The following is a 26585-nucleotide window of genomic DNA, read 5'->3' as shown; positions in this document are numbered from 1 at the left end:
AAACAAATTGAAACAAATGTGGGCATGCCATTCGAAGATTACAAGGATAAAATAATGGAAAAACCTGGATTTTTAAAAATATTTGCATTATTTTCTATAAATATGTATCTTTGTTGAAGCTAATTTATATTTATTCAATTTTATGTCAGAGTGTCAAGTTTTATGTCAAATTTTATATCATTTGCACGTGTTTTCGGGATGAAGTAAAGGAAATTTGTGGATTTCGTAATTGGGAAGAAATTGACTGGGAAATTTTATAATTTATAAATTTGAGAAGGTAGAAATTTTTAAATTAGTGTATTTGGGAAGTTGGTAATTTAGAATGCTTTGAGTTGAGGATTTTGTGTCTTGGAAATTTATTATGTTACAAATGGAGAATTTTAAAAATATGAAGCCTTGGAAATGTGTGATTTTTTTATTTTAATATTTGTGAGTTTGTTAAGATGCAAATTTGGAAGTTTTTAAATTTTGAAATTTAGCAATCAAGGAATTTAAATGATGATAATTTGGGAATTGGAAATTTCTGTTAAGGTTAAGATGGAATGTAAAGACGTGATGCGACTGATGCGAACAGTAGCGTGGACTTTATTAGAATGGAATAAAAAAGTGAGCAACGTAGCTTCCTCTTTGATAGTACGTGAAGTTAGTTGCTACAAGTATGCAACTGCATATAAACAAAAGAGATAGAGGCTTGCCAAACGCAAATTATAGACTAACAATTTCAAAGTTTGTTAGTATGGAAATCTAGAAATTTTGAATTTGAGATATTGGAAATTTGGGAATTTGAAATTTGAAAATTTAATAGTTCGTGAATTTACAAAGTTAGAAATTTGGAAATTTATGAAGTTACAAATGTAGAATTTTAGAAATTTGAGAAATTCGAGAAATTTGGGAAATTGGAAATCTTGGATTTGGAAAGTTGGAATTTTAGGGATTTATGAAGTTTGAAATATAGAAACTTGAGAGCTCAAAAATTTGAGAAGTTTGAGAAATTCGAGAAATTTAATAAATTTGAGAAGTTTCAGAAATTTGAGAAATTTAATAAATTTGAGAAATTCGAGAAATTTGAGAAATTTGGGAGATTTGGGAAATTTGGGAAATTGGAAATCTTGGATTTGGAAAGTTAGAATTTTAGGGATTTAAGAAGTTTGAAATGTAGAAACTTGAGAGCTCAAAAATTTGAGAAGTTTAAGAGATTTGAGAAATTTAATAAATTTGAGAAATTCGAGAAATTTGAGAAATTTGGGAAATTTGGGAAATTGGAAATCTTGGATTTGGAAAGTTGGAATTTTAAGGATTTATTAAGTTTGAAATGTAGAAACTTGAGAGCTCAAAAATTTGAAAAGTTTGAGAAATTTGGGAAATTTGAGAAATTTGAGAAATTTGGGAAATTTGGGAAATTGGAAATCTTGGATTTGGAAAGTTGGAATTTTAAGGATTTATTAAGTTTGAAATGTAGAAACTTGAGAGCTCAAAAATTTGAAAAGTTTGAGAAATTTGGGAAATTTGAGAAATTTGAGAAATTTGAGAAATTTGAGAAATTTGGGAAATTTGGGAAATTGGAAATCTTGGATTTGGAAAGTTGGAATTTTAGGGATTTATGAAGTTTGAAATGTAGAAACTTGAGGGCTCAAAAATTTGAGAAGTTTGAGAAATTTGGGAAATTTGAGAAATTTGAGAAATTTGAGAAATTTGGGAAATTTGGGAAATTGGAAATCTTGGATTTTGAAAGTTAGAATTTCAGGGATTTATGAAGCTTGAAATGTAGAAACTTGAGAGCTCAAAAATTTGAGAAGTTTCAGAAATTTGAGAAGTTTCAGAAATTTGAGAAGTTTGAGAAATTTAAGAAATTGGATAAACTGAAAAGTTGGAATTTTAGGAATTTATGAAGTTTGGAATGTATAAACTTGCAAGCTTGAAAATTTGAAAATTTGAAAATTTGAAAATTTGAAAATTTGAAAATTTGAAAATTTGATAATTGAGAAGTTTATTAATGCAAAAGCTCAAATACTTCAAAGCTCTAAAATTAAACCCATAAAATTCAAAAATGTCCATAACCACTGCCATCTATCACTGTTCTTTTTCAATTACTCGGTATTAAACTCGTAACACTGATTACGCGATCTTCTCATTAATTAACAAACAGTTTTACTTTATTTTCGTCGACTCATTACACTAAATTTATGGCACCGGTTGCTCCATCTGCGTATTAATCTAATCGCAGTAGCAACCAGGTTTACGCCTTCGCACAGAGTTTCTAACAGCAAAACAATTTATTGAACGCGAACCGCGTTCGAAACGGATGGTACGCGTTGTTTATGCAATAATTTCCGGTTTAATTATCCTTCATTTACATTTATAACATCGTTCGTAGCAGGATCGCGTTTTTCCGATTCCACGATACGCGTTCGATAATAATTAGATGATTTTCAACGATATCGCGGTGAAATCGTGAGATTTAACGGTCTGAAGTCGTGGAACAATTATCCGATCGTTGGTTATTTAGTAATACGACAAAATGAGAATGTAGGAATCGAGATTAGGTAAATATAGCACGGCATTGATTTTCGAAAGGCGGTATGGCGTAAAAATTATGAAGAAAATACAATTAGCAATTGTTTTCTCGTGCAGGCGGTTGCGTGGAAGGAGAGCAATTAAAGAACATAATTTTTAGATCAATGAAATTGATTTATGCGTTATTTATTAGGTGAAGTGTCACGCAAGTGGGTCGAATTATATCTTGAAAGCTAGAGTTAGAGTTTAGGTAGGTTGGGAGATATATTATGCTATTTGCTTTTGAGGACTTTTGAGAATTTTTGAATTTGTGTGGAAATGTAGGTATTTGGAGATTTAGGGATTTGGGTATTTGGAGATTTGGGGGTGTAAGCATTTGGGGACGTAGGGATTTGGGGACGTAAGGATTTGGGGACGTAGGGATTTGGGAATGTAGGGAGTTGGGGATGTAGTGATTTCAGAATTTAAGAATTTGGGAACCTGAGGATTTGGGAGTTTAGGGATTTGGGGGTGTAGGAATTTGGAAATATAAGGAATTGGGAATGTAGGGATTTGGGAGCGTAGGAATTTTGGGACGTAAGGATTTGAGGACGTAGGGATTTGGGAATGTAGGGATTTGGGGATGTAGTGATTTCAGAATTTAAGAATTTGGGAACCTGAGGATTTGGGAGTTTAGGGATTTGGGGGTGTAGGAATTTGGAAATATAAGGAATTGGGAATGTAGGGATTTGGGAACGTAGGAATTTGGGGACGTAAGGATTTGAGGGCGTAGGGATTTGGGGATGTAATGATTTCAGAATTTAAGAATTTGGGAACCTGAGGATTTGGGAGTTCAGGGATTTGGGGATGTAGGAATTTGGAAATGTAAGGATTTGGGGACGTAGGGTTTTGGAAATGTAGAAATTTAGGAATGTAGAGATTTGGAGATGTAGTGATTTCAGAATTTAAGAATTTGGGAGCCTGAGGATTTGGGAGTTTAGGGATTTGGGTGTATAGAGATTTGGAAATGTAGAGATTTGGGGTATAAGGATTTGGGAATGTAGGGATTAGGGGATGTAGAGATTCGAAAATCTAGGGATTTGGGGATAAAAAAATTGGAGGATGTAGTATTTCCAGAACGTAGGGATTTGGTGATACAAGGCTTTGGAGAGGTGGGAATTTGGAAATTTAGTAATTTGATGGTCTACATTCTACATATTTGGAGATGTAAGGATGCATGAATGTAGGGATTTGGGAGTGCAGAAATTTGGGGATGTAAAGATTTGCAGATGTAGGATTTGATATTTTAGGAATCTGAGAACCTGGAGATTTGGTAATTTAATAATTTGATTAAATTTAAGGAATTTAAAAAATTTGAGAAGTTTGAGAAATTTGAGAAATTTGTGAAATTGGAAATTTTAGATTTGGAAAGTTTAATGGTCTAGAGATTTAGGGATATAAAGATTTCATGATTTAAGAATTTAAGAACCTAAGTACTTGAATACTTAGTGACTTAAAGGTGCACCGATTTGGAGATGTAAAAAAAGTATACTACAAACTTTCAAAAAATGTTCCATTTCAATTTTCTCAAAAACAAAGCCTTATACATAATAAATTCTATTCTACATTTTTTACATATTTTTCAATATTGATCCACTTTGATTCCATGATGATTTCCGACTTTTTGTTATGTCATCATTTGAAAAACATTGTGTATACATTTTTAGGTTACCGATTAGGGTACCGATCTTGGTATATAAAAATAAAATTCAACAATTTATGATTCCACTTTTGTAAACGGATTTCCGTCTTAATCATCTCGAAACCATAGCTCGTAAATCATAAACGTTTCCGCATCGAGGAAAATTTAATAATAGACAAAGTAGAATTTCAACAAAATTGCAAGCATCACGCGTTGTTCGTTCTGTGCTCCACTTACTTGGTTCTATACATCGTTGAACTCGTGCAATCCACGCAACCGCGTTGCCATAAAGATTCCATTTTTCTTTGTACATGCTCTGGCGAGTTCAATATTTTTTTTTATTAGGATAATTTAAAACACGCAGAGAAGAATGCTTCATATCGATTCGAATGCTGAGTGATGTCTTGATATGCGTGAATCTTCGTGATCTAAACTTTTGATTATTTGGTGTAGTTATTATGTTGATGAAGTTTAATATAAAATATTATAGGGTTTATGCAAGTTAAGTATGTTTGTTTATTTTCTTTTAGGAATTGATTTTATGCGAAACTCACGATTAATGTTAATAATTAGTAATGTCTTGATATAAATGAATCTTGCGGGGCTGAACTTTCGCTTATATCGTGTACTTTTTACAATGATTAAGTTCAAACGTAAAAAAGAACAGAGAACGAAGAAACATGAATTTAGGAGTTTGAGAGCTTGAGAATTTGAGGATTTGGGGAATTTGGAAAATTCGAGAAATTTGGGAAATTTGAGAGATTTGGGGAATTTGGGGAATTTGAGAGATTTGGGGAATTTGGGGAATTTGAGAATTTTTAGAAATTTGGAGAATTTGGGGAATCTGGAGAATTTGGGAAATTTGGGAAATTTGAGAGATTTGGGGAATTTGGGGAATTTGAGAATTTTTGGAAATTTGGAGAATTTGGGGAATCTGGAGAATTTGGGAAATTTGGAAGATTTGGAGATTTTTGGAAATTTGGAGAATTTGGGGATTTTAGGGAATTTGCAGGTTTTGGGAAATTTGTGGATTTTGCGGTTCTTGGAGAATTTGAGGAATTTGGAGAATTTAGGGATTTTTGGAATATGGCGAATTTAGGGATTTTAGGAAATTTAAGGAGTTTGGGAAACTTGTGGAATTTGGGGAATCTCGGGACTTTGAGGAATTTGCGGAATTTGGGGAATCTAGGAACTTGGGTATTTGGGAACTTAAGGATTGTGGAATCTAAAAATTAAAAATTAGGAAATTTGGGGATTTTGAAATTTAGAAAAATGGAAACTTTGAAATTTGGGGACTACGGAACTTAGAACTTGGGAATTTGAGAATTAGGGAATCTGGCTATAGAGAAAACTAAGAACTTTAGAATTTAGAGATTTCCAAATCTGAGAATTTTGAATCCTGTAGAATTTGGAAGATTTGTGATATTTGGGTACTTGGAGATTGAGAGATCTAAAAATTAAAAATTCGGAAATTAAGAGACTTGATAATCTAAGAATATGAAAATACAAGAATTTCATCATTCAAGAACTTGAAAATTTGTGTTTTGCACCATTTCTCTATTCGTACAATACTCCTTCCGAGTAATTCCATTACACAGCCTTTCACGATACTCACAGTAATTTTTCATTATACTTTCTAATAGATTGCCTAGGAATACGCGTCTCGTTTATAAGAAGAATTTTTGATAAAAGCATTCTTAACGATGATTATGCGAATTCTAGCGCGAAATTGCTCTGGTAATTGATCTTCGCGTGATGCTTCGCGAAAAAGTTCCTCGCTGATAAATTGGACGTCTCGTTTGTTCGGTCGGATGATACTCATTACATCGCTCGGAGATCTTGATTAGGTAGCAGGAAAACAAGAAAGGATTCCATGGAGTGACCACGTGGAATTCTATTGAATGTATATTGTGCCATTTCCTGTCCGAGTGCTTTTCTTTCTGCCTGAATGACTCTCCATTTGTTAAGTGACGCGGTCAAGCTGAACCGAAAACACAATTGGCGTTCAAACCTCTGATAAAATTTGGAAAGTAATTTATTTCTGTAAATGAATAATATTTTTGAATACAATAATAGATGTACAGTGTGTCTCACGAACTGTGTCCTTTTTTTGTTCACATAAAAATTAGACATTCCATTTAAAAAAACAAAAGCTGTATCTTCTCTACGCCTCCACTTACAAGAACATCATTTATATGGCATTATGCAGTTTCCTAAGTTTGATAACTTTTGTAAGTAACATATTTTCGTATTGTTAGTTTCGTTTAAGTAAGAGTTCATTGAGGTTCCCAATAAGTATTAGGTTGTCCGGAAAGTTCTTTTCGCGTTTGTCGCTCGAGGCTTTACATTGTTGTGCTTAAGTAAACAAACATCCAGATCACTCCAAAATCAATTATTTGGTCCAGTGTCATTCTCTGGCACTACAAGAGGACTGTTTTCAGCATCAGTAGAAATTGAATCCCGTATTTTTCGCGTTGTGAAAGATGGAAGATCAAAAGATGCATTTGCGTCATGTCATGTTTTACTGTTTTAAAAGAGACATTACGCCTGGAAATACCGCAAAGGAGATTTGTGATGTTTATGGGGATCATTCTATAACTGTTCGAAATGTCCGTAATTGGTTTAGGAGGTTTAAAGCCGGAAATTTCAATCTTAAAGATGAAGTTCGCAGCAGCAGTCCATCCACCACTGACACCGATCTTATCAAGGCCTACCTCGATGAAAAACCAAGGGAAACAATTAACAACGAGAAATATTGCATGCAACTCGAAAAACTTAGGGAAGCTATATTCACAAAACGTCCAGAATTGGTGAATAGACGTGGTGTCGCGTTCCACCATGACAACGTGAGGTCACATATTTCTTTACCTGTGCGAAAGAAACTTTTAGACTTCGATTGGGATGTTCTACCACATCCCCCATACTCTCCAGACATTGCGTGATCGGATTATTATTTGTTGCTTTCCCTAAAAAATTTTCTTCGCAATAAAAAATTTACATCAATTAATGAAATAAAAATCGGTCTTGAAGAATATTTTAACAGTAAACCAAGAGAATTTTGGAAAAGTGGCATTATGAGGCTTCCAGAAAGATGGCAGAAGGGTGGTAGAACAGAACGGATTATATATTACTTAAGAATAATACACTGAACGCAAAATATTTCAAACTTAACACCTATTAAAAAAACGAAAAGAACTTGCCGGACAACTTAATAAATATAATCTAAATGAATTTCACTTTGACTAGAGTTTACTTTGCTATGTACTTGATGACTTGAAAGTGTCTCTTCGAAGATTTACGTTTGATGAAAGATGAGAATGGGCGCTTAATGTTTGTGACATTGATGAAGGAAAACGGTTTCTGATTTTTTATTGGTTTGGCTAAGGTTCGGGTGGAGATGGAAAGGCAAGTGACGTATAAAGTGGGTCTTTACCCAAAGTGACCGTAGCAGTAGAGCAAGCAATACTTCGATACGAATAGGAAACTGCAAACGAAAGATTTCACTGTCAAGGGTTCACAACCAGATGCGACTCACAATAAAAGAAAACTCGCTAGAATATAATGACTTCTAGGGTCTTGCTGCTGTGAGTGAAGAATTGAATTGAAAGTAAAAGTGTGAAGGAAAAATCGTTAAATTGTTATACCGTTAAATCTTGTATATACAATTGCTAAAAACTTGTACTGAAGCTAATTCTCTCACTATATTATGCATTGTAAGATCTAACAGAGGACCAGACGGTAGAAATTCGAGAATCTAGCGATTTTGGGGATGTAAAAATTGGAGGATGTAGGAATTCAAGAATGTAGTGAGGTGTAGGCATTTGGGGATTTAGTGATTTAGAGATTTGGGGGTGCAGGGATTTGGGGACGTAGGGATTTGGAGATGTAGTGATTTCAAAATTTAAGAATTTGGGGACCTGAGGATTTGGGAGTTTAGCAATTTGGGGGTATAGAGATTTGAAAATGTAGGAATTTGGGGACGTAGGGATTTGGAAAATTAGGAATTTGGGAATTTAGGGATTTGGGATTTTAGAGATTTGAAAATGTAGGAATTTGGGGACGTAGGGATTTGGGAAATTAGGAATTTGGAAATTTAGGGATTTGGGAATTTAAGGATTTGGAACTTTAGAGATTTGAAAATGTAGGAATTTGGGGACGTAGGGATTTGAGAAATTAGGAATTTGGGAATTTAGAGATTTGGGATTTTAGAGATTTGAAAATGTAGGAATTTGGGGACATAGGGATTTGGGAATTTAAGGATTTGGAACTTTAGAGATTTGGAAATGTAGGAATTGGGAGACGTAGGGATTTGGGGATGTAGGGATTTCAAAATTTAAGAACTTGAAAGCTTAGAGATTTCAGGGTATAGCAATTTGGAGATGTAGAGATTTGGAAATGTAGAAATTTGAGGATGTAGGAATTTGAGGATTTAGGAATCTGAAAACCTGGCAAATTGGGAATTTATCAATTCGTAGATCTACAGATTTGAAGATGTAAAAATTCAGGAATCTAGCGATTTAGGAATGTAAAAATTGGAGAATGTAGAAATTCAAAAATGTAAGGATTTGAGGATGTAAAAATTGAAGGATGAAGGAATATAAGAATGTAGGTATTTGAGGCTGTAGGACTTTGGGGATTTAGGAATTTGAGTACCTGGAGATTTGGAAATTTAGCAATTTGATTGTCTACATATTTGGGAATGTAAAGATGCATGGATATAACCACGATATAAATAATATATGAGTCGATTTCTATATCTATATGATTCTATAAGTCACAGAAAAAAGTAATATTAACTATTTGTTTTATGATAATTGAAGAGTTGTTCTCTCTTTATTTTACAGCTGGTTCAGCAGCCGAGAAGGGATACTTTGGCCCCTGGAGGCAGTGCAAACTCTTGCTTTATGGCAGGGAAAGATGTGGTCACGGCGTCTCCAGGTTTCAACCAGTGTGTGAGTTCATTTCCTACATTATCGATTCGTTTCTCTTCAAACGCGTTCAACAATATTTTTCAACTCTTTTAAACTCTTTCAAACTTTTAAATACACTAAACAATAAATATTAAGTAATAAATATTAAATATTAATTGATATTTTGCATATAGATTGCTGACAGATAAAAATATCATATTAAATTTCATCTATTGTTATCATTATTTTAACTCTTTTTAGAAATGAACTTGCTTCACATTCAAAATAAACAAGTTATGTACTTGTAATAACAAGAGTGAAAAAATGACTCCAATAATATAGTACAACTATAACAAAAATTTCTATTTTATATAAAATTAAAATTCTGAAGGTTCAATTAATTTTAATATTTGAATTGCTAGAATTTCTTTCAAATTTATTGTTTTAAGAGATAGTATTCAAGATGATAGTATGATATTACATAAAACAAACAAGACATTTACATAGATTTTTAAAAAAATTCTTAAATTTTATTCGAGTATTGTTAACAAAATTAGTTATATGAATTGTATGAATTATATGAATTATATGTACTATATGAACTATATGAATTATATGTACTATATGAATTATATGAATTATATGAATTATATGAATTACATGAATTATACAAAATTTAATGTGAAATTCAACATGTAAAATGAATTTTTTATCATTTGTTTATAGTGGCCGTATGGATGGCAGGATTAGCAGCAGCAACTGCATCTGCACTTTTAGCAATTCTGGTAGGACTTGCCGTACTGCAATTGGCAATGGCTTCCTCGGCGAAACGAGTTGTTATCTCGTACAGCACCGCTCTGATAGGGAAAGTTGCCCTCGCTACACTAGCCAGTAAGTATTATTTTTTTCTAACTGTATATTAACACTTTAAATACCGTGTCAACCATTTATATGGCTGTCACTTGAATTTCTATACTGACTTAACGTCTATATTATTAACACCTTGTTCACTTGTATAGGGTGTTACACAACTAGTGTAAGAGATTGTTTACATTATGCCAGTAAGCTGTGCTAGGTTTGGGAAATTAAAAATTTAGAAATTAGACAATTTGTGGATTTCAGACATTTCAGGAGTTTTTAACGTTTAGGGATTTGGCAATATAGGAATTTTTAGATTTGATGATTTGGGAAGTGGAAAATTTGAAATTTGGGAGTTTGGGGACTTAATTTGCGAATGCCAATATCTGTATCAATATTTGCGAATATCAATATCAATGTCAATTTGGAATTATTGGGATTTTTGGATTTTGAAAGTTGGGTATAGAGAAATTTAGAATTTGGGAATTTGGGAATTTGGAATATGAGAATTAGGAAATTTGAGAAGTTGGAAATTTAAGAATTTGAAAAATTGAGAATTAGGAAATTTGAGAATTTGGAAATTGGAGAATTAGGAAATTTGAGAGTTTGGAAATTTGGGAAGTTGGAAATTTGAGAATTAGGAAATTTGAGAAGTTGAAACCTTGAGAATTAGGAAATTTGAGAAGTTGGAAATTTGAGAATTAGGAAATTTGAGAAGTTGGAATATTTGAGAAGTTGAAACTTTGAGAATTAGGAAATTTGAGAAGATGGAAATTTGAGAGTTTTAAAATTTGAGAATTTGGAAATTTAAGAATTTGGAAATTGGAGAATTAGGAAATTTGAGAGTTTGGAAATTTGGGAAGTTGGAAATTTGAGAATTAGGAAATTTGAGAAGTTGAAACCTTCAGAATTAGGAAATTTGAGAAGTTGGAAATTTGAGAATTAGGAAATTTGAGAAGTTGAAACCTTGAGAATTAGGAAATTTGAGAAGTTGGAAATTTGAGAATTTGGAAATTTGAGAATTAGGAAATTTGAGAAGTTGGAATATTTGAGAAGTTGAAACTTTGAGAATTAGGAAATTTGAGAAGATGGAAATTTGAGAGTTTTAAAATTTGAGAATTTGGAAATTTAAGAATTTGGAAATTGGAGAATTAGGAAATTTGAGAGTTTGGAAATTTGGGAAGTTGGAAATTTGAGAATTTGGAAATTTGAGAAGTTGGAAATTTGAGAAGTTGGAAATATGAGAAGTTCGAACTTTGAGAATTAGGAAATTTGAGAAGTTGGAAATTTGAGAAGTTGTAACTTTGAGAATTAGGAAATTTGAGAAATTGGAAATTTGAGATGGAAATTTGAGAGTTTTAAAATTTGAGAATTTGGAAATTTAAGAATTTGGAAATTCGAGAATTTGGTAATTTGAGAATTTGGAAGTTTGAGAATTAGGAAATTTGGAAATTTAGGAATTTGAAACATTCCAAGCTCCACATTTTCATTTTCAAATCTGTTAATTTTCAAATAAAAAATTTATAATTTGATAATTTAGAAATTCAGATATTTTGCACTCTAAGAATCTAAAGAAATTAGTATTAAAAAATCCCAAAATATACAAATTTACATATTAAAAAGTTTGTAGATTCATAACTGAATTTATGCCACATCTCTTTTTAACAGTTCCTTCTTACTCTGGTTATCCACAAAATTATACCAAGACTTCAACCATAACGAATAACGTACTTCTACTCTAAATACATAGATCAGTAGATACGGCTACAATTTTGTAGAACACTCATAAACTTCATTTCTAACCTATTATCCAAAGAGCTAAATGTCACTATACATCATAAAAAAAGACATAAAAAATAAGCGGAAGGTAAACGAGTAAAAATTTAAAATTGAAATATCGCGCAAATTGTTATTACAGAGTACATATTATGAATTAGAATTACCGTGATAAAATGCGGAGGCACGCGCTGATGAATACACGTGACTGATATCGGGATAATTTTATTCAGCGTTGAAAAATTTGAATTCAAATGAATACGAAAAGTTGAATGACGTTGTCTGCTCGCGATGAAATACAGCGGACCGTGAAAATATTCGTAGTCTCTTTAAAACAGATTACTCTACTCCAAATTAGTCTGGGTAATTTAAGTTCTTTTGATAAATTGCGGAACCTTATCGTATTACACTTACTTCTTATTCAACAATACAATTATAATTTTTATAAGCGAAGCTCTGAAGTTACAAGTAAATTTGCTCTCATTTTAATTGGGAAGATGTTAAAAATATTTTGGTAAACGTTTCAAGAATTAAATGAAAAATGTAGTTTTATTTTTGAATTGTGATTGATGTAGTAGGAGTTTATTGTTTAGGTAGGTTATTTTTGGATGTTTACTTCGATTGTTTTTCTGTGGGGGATATATTTCAAGCATTGTGGGAATTACACGATATAAGTGAAGTTTCTTCAAGATATAAGTGAAGTTTCTTCACGATATAAATCGGGCTAATGACCATAATAGTCGACGCCCACAACAATAATCAATCAATCAATCAATCAAGATATAAGTGAAGTTTCTTCGCGATATAAGTGAAGATATTTCTTCTTTCTTTCTTCGCATATACAAAAGTTTCGAAATTCTCGAATTCTCTAATTCCCAAATTCCCAAATTAACAAATTTCCAAATTTTAAACTCTGAGATTTTCCAATTCCCAAGTTCTTAAATTCTCAAATTCTGATATTTTTACATTCTCAAATTCCCAAATTTCCAATTTCTCAGTTTTCAATATTTCAAATTTCCAAATTCTTACATTTTTAAATTCCCAAATCCCTAAGCCTCAAATTGTCTGATTCCTCAAGTTCCCAATTCCCAAAATTCCCAAATTCTCAATGTTCGAAATTCCCTATTTTCCAATTTGCAAATTCTCAAATTCTCATATTTGCAAATTTCCCAATTTCCCAAATCCTTAAATTACCAAAATCCCAAGTTTCCAAATTCCCAAATCTCGAAATCCCTAAATTACCAAATTCTCGAGTTTCCAAATCCCCAAATCCCCAAATTCCCAAATTCCCTAACTTCCAAGAGTCCTGTATCTCTAAATTACCAAATTCCCAAGTTTCCAAGTTTCCAAGTTTCCAAGTTTCCAAATCCCTAAATACCCAAATACCCAAATCCCCAAATCCCCAAATGCCTAAATCTCCAAATTCCCTAACTTCCAAGAGTCCTGTATTCCTAAATTACCAAATTTCCAAGAGTCCAAATCCCTAAATCCCTAATTCTCCAAATTCCCTAACTTCCAAGAGTCCAAATCCCCAGATCCTTAAATCTCCAAATTCCCTAACTTCCAAGAGTCCTGTATTCCTAAATTACCAAATTTCCAAGAGTCCATATCCCCAAATCCCTAAATCTCCAAATTCCCTAAATTCCAAGAGTCCAAATCCCCAAATCCCTAAAACTTCAAATTCCCTAACTTCCAAGAGTCCAAATCCCCAAATCCCCTAACTTCCAAGAGTCCTATATCCCTAAAGTACCAAATTCCCAAGTTTCCAAATCCCCAAATTCTCAAATCCTCTAATCCTCAAATCCCTAAATTCCCAAATCTATCCAAACCCCAAATGTCCCCTCTAGAACAAAGACATACCAGTCTCCTTATATCTCCAGTCAATGGCTCCAAGATAGCCCGAGAGTTTTGCAACAGCCTGACCATGGTAGAATTACTAGCGACTTGTCTACTTAGTGGCCTACTTACCCTCAGACGAAGAATCGAATATCTGCGGTGGATCTTGTTGCCGTAAAGCAATACGTGCTAAACTCGTGGAATCAAACAGGATCGCGTACTCGATTACACCGAATGAATGAATGAATTCCCAGTTCCTGATGCTATCTATAACGTATCCTTAACACCTTACCCGTACCTCGCAGATGAAGATAAGCCACTATCAGTTAGAACTTAATAGCAACCGCCATTTCAGAGGAGTACCTCGTATTATCAAGATCCTTCTGTAATAACTTTAATCGTTTTATTATTTCTATTATATTTATCGTGTTTTGTGACCGAGTTACGCGGTGACCGAAATAATTGTGGGTTCTATTTTATCAATGATTTTTTATTGATATTTTTATTTTCTTGTTCGTGGACTTTTAACTGTTTTTTACGTTTGTAGACTCTTACGGGTTTTTTTATGATTATTGTTACAATTTACTTGTTTACAATTTAATACTTGTTTTATATGTATTTTTTGATGAGTGATTCGGTTTGTTTTGGTAACTTAGTGAGTGAATTTGAACTTGTTTTTAGAGTTTTGTGATGGACACGAGATATGAAAGTATAGGATCATTCAATTGTGGTCGATCAAATAAAGAATATTACATTAAATGTGTATATTCTGATATGTTACAAGAATAAGGTGAACGTAATATTGTCTTAATTATTTGTTAGCGCCAACGTATTTTGGAGGGTTGTTGGGGGCAATTAGCCTGTGCTATTTTGCCTTTGAACGATTTATGATAGGGACAGTCAGCGTGAGGTCTAAGCGAAAGGTGGTTTATGAGAGTCCTAGTGTGGCGATAGATGATGGCTATTGACTTGGAGTCGTATGATCATCAGATGTCGTAGGGCTGTGTGTTTTGTTAGTTCTTGAAATTGTAGAAAAGGATAGATAGCTTGTTACTGAATTGCTAAGTCGAATAGGGACGTTGTTCCTTGAGGATCTGGCCACGTAGTGGGGAGGCAGGGATGCCTTTGGTAAGAGGACTGAGTTTGACCTCTCGGCACTTAACCCCAGCACCTTGATTGGAAACGCATCTCTTTTCGAAAAAGTATCTAACATATTATATATAAACGAAATATTGAAATCTAAATTGTAAAGACGAATTGTTTGAAAATTATTGAAGACACATTTGAAAATTTGGAATATTCTGTTTATTTTGCAGCATCGTTGGCCATCGTAGCAGCGAGTTTGTTCGCCCTACAGACTGATGATAGAGCCAGCAGTTTCGTTATCACCAGAGGAGAAGCGTTTTATATGCAGGTAAGGTTTTCTAATTTATTATTATTCTTCTAGTTATTTATTTCAAATGAAGGATTTTGGAGAAATTTCAAATTAAGGATTTGAGAATTTTTAAATTACAGGTATTTCTCATTAAGCGTTTGAAAAATTTTAAATCACAGAACTTTCTTATTAAGGATTTGAGAAATTTTAAATGACAGAAGTTTTCCATTAAGGATTTGAGAATTTTAAAATCACAGAAATTTCTCATTAAGGATTTGAGAAATTTTAAATCACAGAAACTTCTCATTAAGTATTTGAGAAATTTTAAATCACAGAATTTTCCCATTAAGGAATTTGACAAGTTAAAAATTTGAAAAATTGATAATATGGAAATTTGTAAATTAACATATTGTAGTAATATGAAAATTAGAATTAGGACTTCATTCAATAACATTGATAATTCACCATTAACATGACGTACAACATGACATACTATATAGTTCAACAATATTCATGATTCACATCTCATTTATGAATGTAGACAATTTATGACTGACACATGCCATATTATTTCATTCAGCAACGTTGATAATTCAAGATTGATAGATGACACACTACTTAATTCCACAATATTTATAATTGAAAAATCAACCTCAGTTCATTTATGAATCTAGAGAATCACCATGACATACTATTTAATTGCACAGTCATACGAAACATTGTCTTAGGTCATGCAAACTTATTACTAAATATGATAACGTAGAAATTACTATTATATCTTTCGACGATACTACACGAGATGGTGATAAAATTTCCATTGATATAAAAAACTTCGATACAGATTAATATTCCCGATTCGCGACTTTTAAACGCGTTGATTAATCCTGCTTGTTTATTCGGATACGTTTATTTTATCTAGTGGAGTTTCATTTTTATTATACGTGATGCATTATCTAATGAGATATTTATGATACAGTTATACTATAAATGATCGTTAAGATTCGTTTATAGTGTGAATGATACGTTATCATATAACTGTAAATAGTATATATTATTATAATAACAGCAGTAGAGACGTTTATCCTGTGAGTGATGCATTATCATTACAGTCCCTGGCCATCGAATTAGAACCACGTACGAAAATTTCACTTTTATGACTACAACATAATGTCATACATGGAAAATTGTCTTAGGTCGCACAAAATTATTACTAAATATGATAACGATATATACATAGCAATCTGTTACTATCGTGATAATAAATTGTGAGGGTGATGAGCGATTAAGGGTAGTGCGAGCGTTTTACATCAGGCTCGAGTATCGATAGCGCGTTAGGTGAAATTTGAATGCCATAGAAAATGTCTGCCTACTCTAAAGACTAGTTTACAACTCTCCAACCACATTATCTGAGTTGAAAAGAATTACAGATATTTGGGAAAATAATGAAGATGTAAAGCATATGGTATGCAGAGCATGCCGGAAGCTGTGACTAAAGCAAAGGGTAGAAATACAAGATATTAACATGTGTTAATAATGTTATGTACAGTAGTAGTTACGTTAGTAGCTAATAAATATCATTACAATTTGAACAGGGATTTTAATTTTATGGAAGATGTGAAAGATACTGAAAATTTCTAGTGGTCCTAAGACTTACCTTAGTAAGCCTACTTGGCCATTAGGCTTACCTTTAGCCTAGTAGATTTACAGTACTAAAGAGTACTAAAGAGTACTAAAGACAGTACTAAAAAGTACTCTCCTTCTTCACCCATTTCATTCCATCCACTAATATCAATATCAACAAATATCATTCCTAGACTACATCAATAACTAAAAACTGAATCATCGCAAATCCTCGTTTTTCTTTCCAACAACGTACGCAGATCCCAAACGAGGTGTGAAACCTATACACCCGCGCTCATGATCGGGGAATTAAATACTTAAAGGCCACCTGATCAGGAACAGTCCGCAGGTGTCTCGTTAAGTACCCATGTGGGGATTGCTTAGTATGTGTCAGAGCACCCACGACTATTGGACACTTTAAAAACAATGAGACAACATTGCTGGGCCCTCAGTGAACGTTTTGGTGCGGTTCGTTCGTCAGCTTCGTGTCCTCATTCCCGACTTTATATTCAAGTTCTCTTATATAACCATATACGGTGATATATCAGCCTGGATTTTCCCTTGTTATCTTATCACGGATATCCCAAATGTTATCGATCGATGAATGTTCGATGAACACTTTGTACGTGAAATCGATACTAATTCGTGGGTGAACGCGTTGAGTGGTACTTTCCTTTTCTGCTGCGTGTTTTATTCAATTCTGGTGAATTGATTTGGTTTTTTCTGTGTATGTTTAAGTTGATTGAATTATTTATATTCGATGAATATTCTTTATGTGGAATTAATTGATACTTTACTGAACAGAAGTACTTAGTGGTTCTTTCTTTTTTTAATACGTGTTTTATGTACTAAAATTTGTTTATTGTTCTGGTGAATATATATTAAGTTTGATAATTTTTCGAGTACGTTTGATTAGATTGAATTATTATTCCGAATATATTTAGTGACCTTTCTTTCTTTAATACGTGCTTAAACCATTTCTAAATTATAGTTCTACTGAATATTTATCTCTTGATACACGTGTAATTGGTTTTAATTATTGCTTTGACAAATCGAAATGTAATGAAACTTTATAATAATTTCACAGAGTTTTTTGTAACATATTTCTTTTTTTGCTCTTTTGCAATTTTATATCTTTTTATATCTTTGAAAACCCCAGGGAAAATAAAAGAAAGTAACAGAGAGAACTAGTTTGTAGGTTCTGATCATAGTGTATGCGTAGTGGATATCGGAAGAAATAAAAAGTTGAAATTTGTTGAACAGTGCAATCGATCGCTGTTTCAAACTATTCCACGCTGTATATGTTAATATCTGTATTAAATAAAGGCGTGGGTATTTGATTACGTCGAAGTTTATAATATTAATAAACAAAACGAAATAAAGTAAAGGCACTGTTACTATAATAATATAACGTGGTTAATTTGATCGATTTATAAATACACGTGGTTCTCTTCGAGAAAGTTATTCAGTAACAAATTATTTTTATTCAAATAGCTGTTGTGAAGAATCTGAAAGAAATTTTTAATAAAAATTTATAAAATATTGAACAAATTTTTAATACAAGTTCTCAAAGAAATTTCTAATACAAATTGTCAAAGAAATTGTTAATACAAATTCTCAAAAAAATTTCTGATACAAATTGTCAGAGCAATTTTTAAATCAAGTTATCAAAAGAATTTTTAATACAAATTTTGACAAAAATTTTTAAAGAAACTTTCATTGAAACACATTAATTTCTAATAGTTTTGTTTATTAACGACTATTATGAACGATTACATTTTTTCAACTACTAGCAATCATTATTGATAGAAATTAATTTTCGTCAACAATTGTTATTGTCGATGGAAAATTTTTGGGTTGCCAATCATTATCCATGACCAGCATTTTATTCTGATTACTGATAGCTGTTATCAGCAAACAGCTTCTTGTTGATTATCGTATGACCAATATCACAATTACAAAAATATTTACACAATACAAAAATATTTTTCGGTTCAAATATTATTGATGAGTGAATCAATTATTATTAATAAGCGAAACACCGTGAAGTAAAATAATAATAAAATAATAATAGGTATTGGAAACAAAATTTCTATCATCTGATTAGTAGTGTTGAACAATTATAATTATTCATAATGATCATCTGCAACCAAAATTATTTCATTAATCGTATTAAATATTCTGAATGTATTGTATGAATATAATACATGGATTATACTAGCTATTTCAAAGGTTATTTTACAGTATCAATTGCACTCGAAAGGTGACTCACTCATTTTCCACATTAACAATAATTTGAATATTTTTATACTCAAAAGTAGATTTAGTAAAGCAAATATTTAGTTAAACTATTCTTTAACTAAATCTATATTATGCACATAGTATATAAACACAGTGAAGCAGATAATTAATAGTAAAGAGATAATAATCTCAAATAAATTAAACAAACTCTTTAACTATCAAAAATGTAGAATATTTAAAAAAATAAAAAATTTTAAGTTTATCTGTTCACAGCAAAAATACCTTCGAGTGCAAACAGTTAAAATTTCTCTCACAACTTATTTCTTCTCATATTTTTATGTGTTAGGTTACGTGTCATGATTTTTCCAATTGCCATGATAGGATGAACAAGAAAAGACAGACATTGTAAAAACTTCCGAGACACATTATAGTTGAAAGTGACAGTTAAATCGAGTGAGAGGTGTACAAAATTACCCAGTTCGTGATAAATAATTCTAACAATACGAAGCAAACATTGAAATTCCGTATTGAAAAATCCATGAATTTAAACGAACGTGGAACAGCCATATCCTCGACAGATATACAGTGGACGCTGAAACATATGGAGATTTTATGAGGTGCTCTCTATTCTTGTTACGCGACGATTGTTACGCAGACGTGCCATAATCCAGAATCCGAGATGATGGAAAAGAAGAGAAGAAGCCTTCTACGGGAGGCCAAGGATGAGATCGAGCTGGATAAAATGAATAAACAGAAACAGGGCAAGGTAAAATCCATCCAACTTACTGTGGCGTCAAGTTAGGACAGACTTTATATCCAGCTAGTGATAAACTTTCAAACAATTTTAAACTTACGTCAGAACAAATGCTTGGTATATTGATCACCACGCTGAATTGATTGAAAATTAAGTAGTATTTTTATTTTTGGTAAATATTTCGTTATAATTAGTTTCTATAGTAATTTTTGAGGAGGGAAAGTATTTTAAGTTAGGAAAGTGAACAAATGTTTAGTAATATAGGTGTTAGAATCTGTTGTAGAAGTATTTTCATAATATTTTGTTATTTCTCCATAGTTTCAAGTAATACAAGTATTTTCAGTTAGTGAACAAATTTTTGATAATATATTTTTAACATATTTTTAATAATATAGATGATGGATTTTTACAAGGTGTCTCACAAGTAGTGTAAGTCCCTGAAATGGCAGGTAGCTGACGTAATTCTGAATAAAATTTCCCTTTGCAAAAATGGGGTTTGAAGCTTCGTTTTTGAATTATTAACGAAAGACACCGACGAACGAGGTAGTGATGGGTTTGAGCGTGAGGGACTGCGATCGTGAACAAGCGCGTTAGTACCGTGACACATTGACGTTAATGTTTTAACTATCTTGATCCTTAAATTTTCAAGTTTTTTCATTTTTTAAGCATTAAAAGTACACATCTTTGCCACATTTACTTTGCATAGTTCATAAATATTATTATTTTGCTTTATTACAATTACTATTATAATATTATTGTATTATTGTTTTGTCACATTTGATTTTATACTTTTGAAATGGTTCTTAAAATTGTTTTCTAACTCATTTTATATTCATATAATTTATATTATTTATTCATACAACTATTATTTAAGTAAATATTTATTTTGTATTATAACTCTAATTTAAGGAGATATTTGTTTTTATTATAACTATAATTCAAGCAGATATTTGTTTTTACCATAACTATTATTTAACTACATATTTATTTTGAATTATAACTATAATTCAAGCAGATATTTGTTTTTACCATAACTATTATTTAACTACATATTTATTTTGAATTACAACTCTAATTTAAGTAGATATTTGTTTTTATTATAACTATTATTCGAGTATACACAGAAAAATTAAAAAACACCGTTAAATTGAAAAAGTTCAGCAGAACTTTTTTTCTATTGCATCTCGAATGCACCGAACGATTTCACCAGAAAATATCTTGCCGATCTTTTCCCGTCGCCCCATAAATTGCAGTTGACTAATTATGCTAATTGCTTAGGAAGCGAAGTCATTAATTAAATTGTCGTCAGCCTGTTAACTCGACTATTTCGTTCTTTTCTTTTAGAACGCGATATCTGCTCACAATGGCAGAAAAAAAGCGATTGAATTAATTGTTACCGCAAAACAATGGCTTCCTGGTCATCGTCTCCGCGTGTCTTAATTAAACTCCGCTTCTCCTCCGACCTTTTCTATGTTTTTTCCTCCGCTTCTGAGGTGTTTCGTAAGCACCCGGAGTCTGTGTGAATTGTCGTGAAAACTGACTGTTCAACGTGCTGGAAAAAACAAGAGTTTCAAATGGAACAATGAAGAGATCGCGGCTACTTAGGAATTTCAGAACAACTTTGTATTACGTTCAATGTGTAGGAAGCTTTTCTCTTTGCGTTACGGTAATTGTTAGACGGAGTGTCTTGTAACTCAATTTTCTGTGGTGCAAGAGTAGTGATTCTTCAGTTTTAATCACCGTAAAATCACCTACGGTATCAAATCTGCCTCTGTGCAAAATTTTATGACAAATACTTCAGTACTTTTTGCATGATGACAGAACATACATGAAATTAAACTCATATTTATATACAGAGCGTCTCGTAACTGGCGAAACTCAAATTTATGTGGCACCATTATAGTTCTTCTTCAATTTTAATAACCACAAAACCATCTGAGGTATCAGATTTATCTCTGTGGAAAATTTCAGGAAGGAATACTTAGTAGTCTTTGCGTGATGGTACGACATACATAAAATTGAACTCAGGTTTATACACAGAGTTTCGTAACTAGTGTAACTGTAAAAGAGAGGTAGCTGAGGTGGTTTTGAACAACTTCTTCCTTTGCGAAAATTGGGTCTGAAGCTTCGTTTTTGAATTATTAATGAAAGGCACCAACGAAGGAGATAGTGATGGGTTTGAGCGTAAGGGATTGTGATCGTGAACAAGCGCGTTAGTACTGTGACACATTGATGTTAATGTTTTAAATATCTTGATTCCTGAATGTTCATGTTTTTTACATTTTTTAAGCTTGAAATGTACACATCTTTCAATTTTTAATTTTTGGATTTCTAAATTACCAAATATACAAACCCTCATACTGTCAAACTTATTACATTCTTAAATTTTTAAATTGTCAAATTCACAAATATGGACATTCTCAAATTCTTAAATTTCGGAACTCTCAAATGTTTAAATTCTCAAATTCTGTAATTTCAAAACTTCCAAATGTCCAAATCCTCAAATTTCTATACTCTCCAAATCCTCAAATCTTTCAAATTCTCAATTCTCTAAACTCTTAAATCTCCAAATTCTCAAATTTCCAAATGCTCAAATCTACAAATTCTCAAATCTCCAAACTCCCAATTCCCCAAATACTCAAATTTCAAATTACTCAAATTTCTAAATACTCATATTTGCAAATACTCAAATTTCCTAATTCTCAAACTTCCAAATACTCAAATTTCTAAATTCTCAAATCTCTAAACTCCCAATTCCCCAAACTCTCAAATCTCCAAATTTTCAAATTTTCAAATGCTCTAATATCCAAATTCTCAAATTTCCAAATACTCAAATTTCCAAGTACTCAAATTTCCTAATACTCAAATTTCCAAACTCCCAATTCCCCAAACTCTCAAATCTCCAAATTTTCAAATTTTCAAATGCTCTAATATCCAAATTCTCAAATTTCCAAATACTCAAATTTCCAAGTACTCAAATTTCCTAATACTCAAATTTCCAAATTCTCAAATTTCCAAATACTCAAACTTCCACATTCTCAAATTCCTTAATTCTCAAACTTCCAAATAGTCAAATTTCAAATTACTCAAGTTTCTAAATACTCAAATTTCCTAATTCTCAAACTTCCAAATACTCAAATTTCCAAATTCTCAAATCTCCAAACTCCCAATTCTCCCAACTTTCAAACCTAAAATTTGTAAAATTCAGAAATTTCAAACACTTTCAAAAACCTTAATAATCTCAAAAAACCTCATAAAATAGAAACAGCGATGATTATAACAAACAACCACAAATTGCAACAAAATAAAAAAACCTAAATTTGTTGTTACAGTTAGCTGCAATTGCCCTGAACTTTGGTGTGTTGGTCACCGCAGTGTACGAGGGTATTTATGCTCGACGAGGCGGGGATCCAACGAAAATTAGGGTTGTCGGTGATCCCCGTGCAACCACCATAAATAATCCTGGTTACCGGGAACATCAACCCACTAACGGTAAGTTTATTGAACATTTAATTTCCATTGACCACCGAATTTCTCTACCGTAGTCCTTCGTATCTTTATTTACAATTCATTTAATTGAACCATTTGCGCAAATCTAGGGTTTTATCGTTCGTTAAATTTACGGGGAAGTACACGTACGTGGAATTAGTCGTGTTTTTAGGTTATCTCTTTGTCTAAATTTAGAAGTGAAGTTATAAGGGTGATATTAAAAATGAAGACGATTATGTTATTGATTAAATAATTATTGATTATTTAATATTGAATATTGATTATTAGTGGTCCATTGCATATATAATTTTGTTAATAATTCTTGTTCAGATAATTCATTAATTGAATTGAATTATTATTGGTTGTGTCGTTAGTATTTATATGAATATATTTAAATAATATTTAATAATATATTAAAAACTTAATATAATTAAATAATATTTAAATATAGTATAATAATATTTTTAATGTTATTATAATATTTTACTTAATATTATTATATTTAAATATATTTAATTTAATACATTTAATTTGTATATTTAATTTAATATATTTAAATAACTTTATATTTTTAAATGAAAAATATTTCACAACAAAATATAATTAAGTATTACATTGTTTCTCAATTATAGAACAATCCTAAACATATTAATACATATTAACGTAAGGGTTAAATAATAAAAAATAATAACTAATACAAATAATCATATAATAAAATGTATAATAACAGCATAAAATATTTCACAACAAAATATAATTAAGTATTACATTGTTTCTCAATTATAGAACAATCCTAAACATATTAATACATATTAACGTAAGGGTTAAATAATAAAAAATAATAACTAATACAAATAATCATATAATAAAATGTATAATAACAGCATAATATTGTTCCATAATAGAAATGTCTTTGCAGTATAATCTGTAACTAAGTAAGTCTTTAATCACTTTAATCGAATCAGTATTCTCCGTGCTCATTTAGCATTTCAAGGGTACGTGCATCAATAAAATTTCTGTTATAACTGGGTCACAGTGTAAAGGCTTCGTACGAAGCAACAGCTACATTTCACGGTAAAGGACGAAACGTTACAAAACGTTTAAAACACGTGCTCAGAATTGGAAACAAGGCGATTGACTTTTGGGATTCAATTTTGTCGTAACAATACGTGAAAGCGTTTGATAAATACCTTAAACCGTTTCCGAGAAATCGTAGCACGGAGAAATTTAGGGTTTTAGGGATTTTGGGATTGAGAGGAGTTTTAGACGTGGAAATTTAAACATTTTAAGGTTGGGAAATTTAAGTATTTGAATATTTGTGAATTTCGGAATTTGAGAATTTGGAAATTTGGAAATTTGGATATTTGGATATTTGGAGATTTGGAGATTTGAGTATTTGAAAACTTGGGAATTTAGAAATTTGGGTATTTGAAAACTTGGGAATTTAGAGATTTGGGTATTTGAAATTTTGGTAATTTAGAGATAGGAATATTTGGAAATTTGTGAATGTTGACATTTGTTAATCTAGGGATTTAGGGATTTTGTGAAGTATCTTAAATTCCCACATCTAATGATGTGGGAATTTAAGAACTCCATATTTGGGAAATTTAAGTATCTAGATCTTTGAGAATTTGGAAACGAGAAATTAAAAATTTAGGAATGCGAAGATTAGAAAATTTAAAAATATCAAAACTCAAAAATTTGAGAATTTAAAAATGCATAAATCTACAAATATTATTTAGAGAATATAAAACCAAGAAAATATCTCGTGCACAACTAGTTTTACCTATTCATTAATCATTTTCAATAACAACGTAAATAAGACGTTCATCCTAAGTTCTACATCTTGCACAAACTTCCTTCTTATTTGTCCACTTCTTTTATGTATACCCTGACACGTACTACCTCGTTCCATGCTCTTACTGTTTGTTTTGCTTGTTTCACTTGTTCCACCAAACTTCATATCGTCCCCTATCTTCGAAAGTTTCTATCGGTATTCTCTCTATTCCTCTTCTCCCTCTTGTGTATTTTGTCTATCTTCTCCTCTGTCACCTTGATTACCATCACCTTCACGTTCTAAGACACTTCTCGAGCATATTGAGTTTCCACCAGCTGCCGAATGAAGGTCCTTCGACATCGAATCTCGAAATCTCCTTTCATGGATACAAACTTAGTGTAGGCGTCGATCGAGATGAATTTCTTGTTAAAATAATAGGGGAATAGTAATATCGTCTTTTTATATTAAATTCAAGTACATTTTTAACAAGTTTTTATTTTTAACGAACGATGTAATCATCCTTGTTACCTTTTGCGATCCACTGTGCGAATTTTCAATGATCAATAAAAATCAATTGGTTTTCAAGCAAAATAACTGGAGATGGCATTTTGAATGTCATAAAAATTTTCAAATTTTCTGTCACTGGAAAGTATTGCGATCGGAATAAATGGAAAGCGTTTGACATTAACACTTGGATGAACATCACAAATGTTTTTGGTGGCAACTGTACCCTTGAGGAACTCAAAACGCATACAATGGCGGATGAGTACTTCTGGTATTTGGCCCATTCACATAAAATCACAAAGAAAAATTTAAGATTTAATCATTTACAAGTGAACAAGTCAAACCTTCAAATGTCTAGCACGATATTAAAGTACACAGCGAGCTGATAAATGACGGACAAATATTGACATACGCAGAAGCGATATTACTTTCCGGTCCCCCTGATATTAACCCTTTGCGCTCGAAGTGTCACTCACATTCGTCATTCGGTTTGATACAATTTGAAATTACTTTTTAAATCTTGGATGGCTGAAATTTGTTGTTGAAATTGAGTTAGAGAACTTTTGTGGAAGACGACTATTCTTTATTCGTGATTATGGCTACTGTCTTTTAATAAGATATCAACTGTTCAAGCTGGTCGAGTAACTGTTCAAATTACAAATGTTTTAATTGTTCGCAAACTATTGATAGGATTGATACAAAATGTGGAGGGTAAAATTGGTCATGTGTATGGTTGGTTCTAGTGTCAAAATCTTCTTGGTCTTATAAATTGCAATCTTAACTGAAATGTATCAAATGATCCAAAACACTGTCTGACTCATTCCCAAACTTGTGATAACATTGATACAAATATGGAAGCTAAAACCATTTAAACCAGTTCTATAGTTATAATCTTGTTGGTCCTAATTTATATATTGCAATTGTAACTGAACTTTACCAAATGATCAATAACACTGTCTTACTATTCCCAAACTTTTGATAAGTTTCATACAAAATATCAAAGCTAAAATTGATCATTTGTGTGATTAGTTCTAGTGTCAAAATCTTATTGATCTTGTAGATTGCAATCTTAACTGAAATGTATCAAGTGATCCAAAACAGTCTTATTCATTTCCAAACTTGTGATAGCATTGATACAAATATGTTAGCTAAAACCAATCATTTGGACTACTTCTAATATTAAAATCTTATTAGCCCTACTCTGTAAGTTGCATTTTTAACAAAACTTTATTAAATGGTCACAAACACTA

The 26585-nt window shown here is 31.7% G+C and overlaps 1 protein-coding gene across 1 annotated transcript in view; it reads left to right on the top strand.

Annotated features, from left to right (window-relative positions):
• The window catches only part of LOC100875668 (uncharacterized), a 74056-nt gene that overhangs the window by 37069 nt on the left and 10402 nt on the right, over positions 1–26585 (top strand). Inside the window, exons 2-5 of the mRNA XM_003700785.3 lie at positions 9040–9147; positions 9832–9996; positions 14892–14989; positions 22898–23057. Of these exons, the coding sequence (XP_003700833.1) occupies positions 9040–9147; positions 9832–9996; positions 14892–14989; positions 22898–23057 (531 nt within the window). The remainder of the gene's footprint in view (positions 1–9039; positions 9148–9831; positions 9997–14891; positions 14990–22897; positions 23058–26585) is intronic.

The sequence above is a fragment of the Megachile rotundata genome, chromosome 12 (assembly GCF_050947335.1).
Source record: "Megachile rotundata isolate GNS110a chromosome 12, iyMegRotu1, whole genome shotgun sequence".
NCBI classification, from domain to species: Eukaryota; Metazoa; Arthropoda; class Insecta; order Hymenoptera; family Megachilidae; genus Megachile; species Megachile rotundata.
Note: the sequence above shows the minus strand (reverse complement) of the source record. Positions and strands in the feature narration are given on the sequence as shown.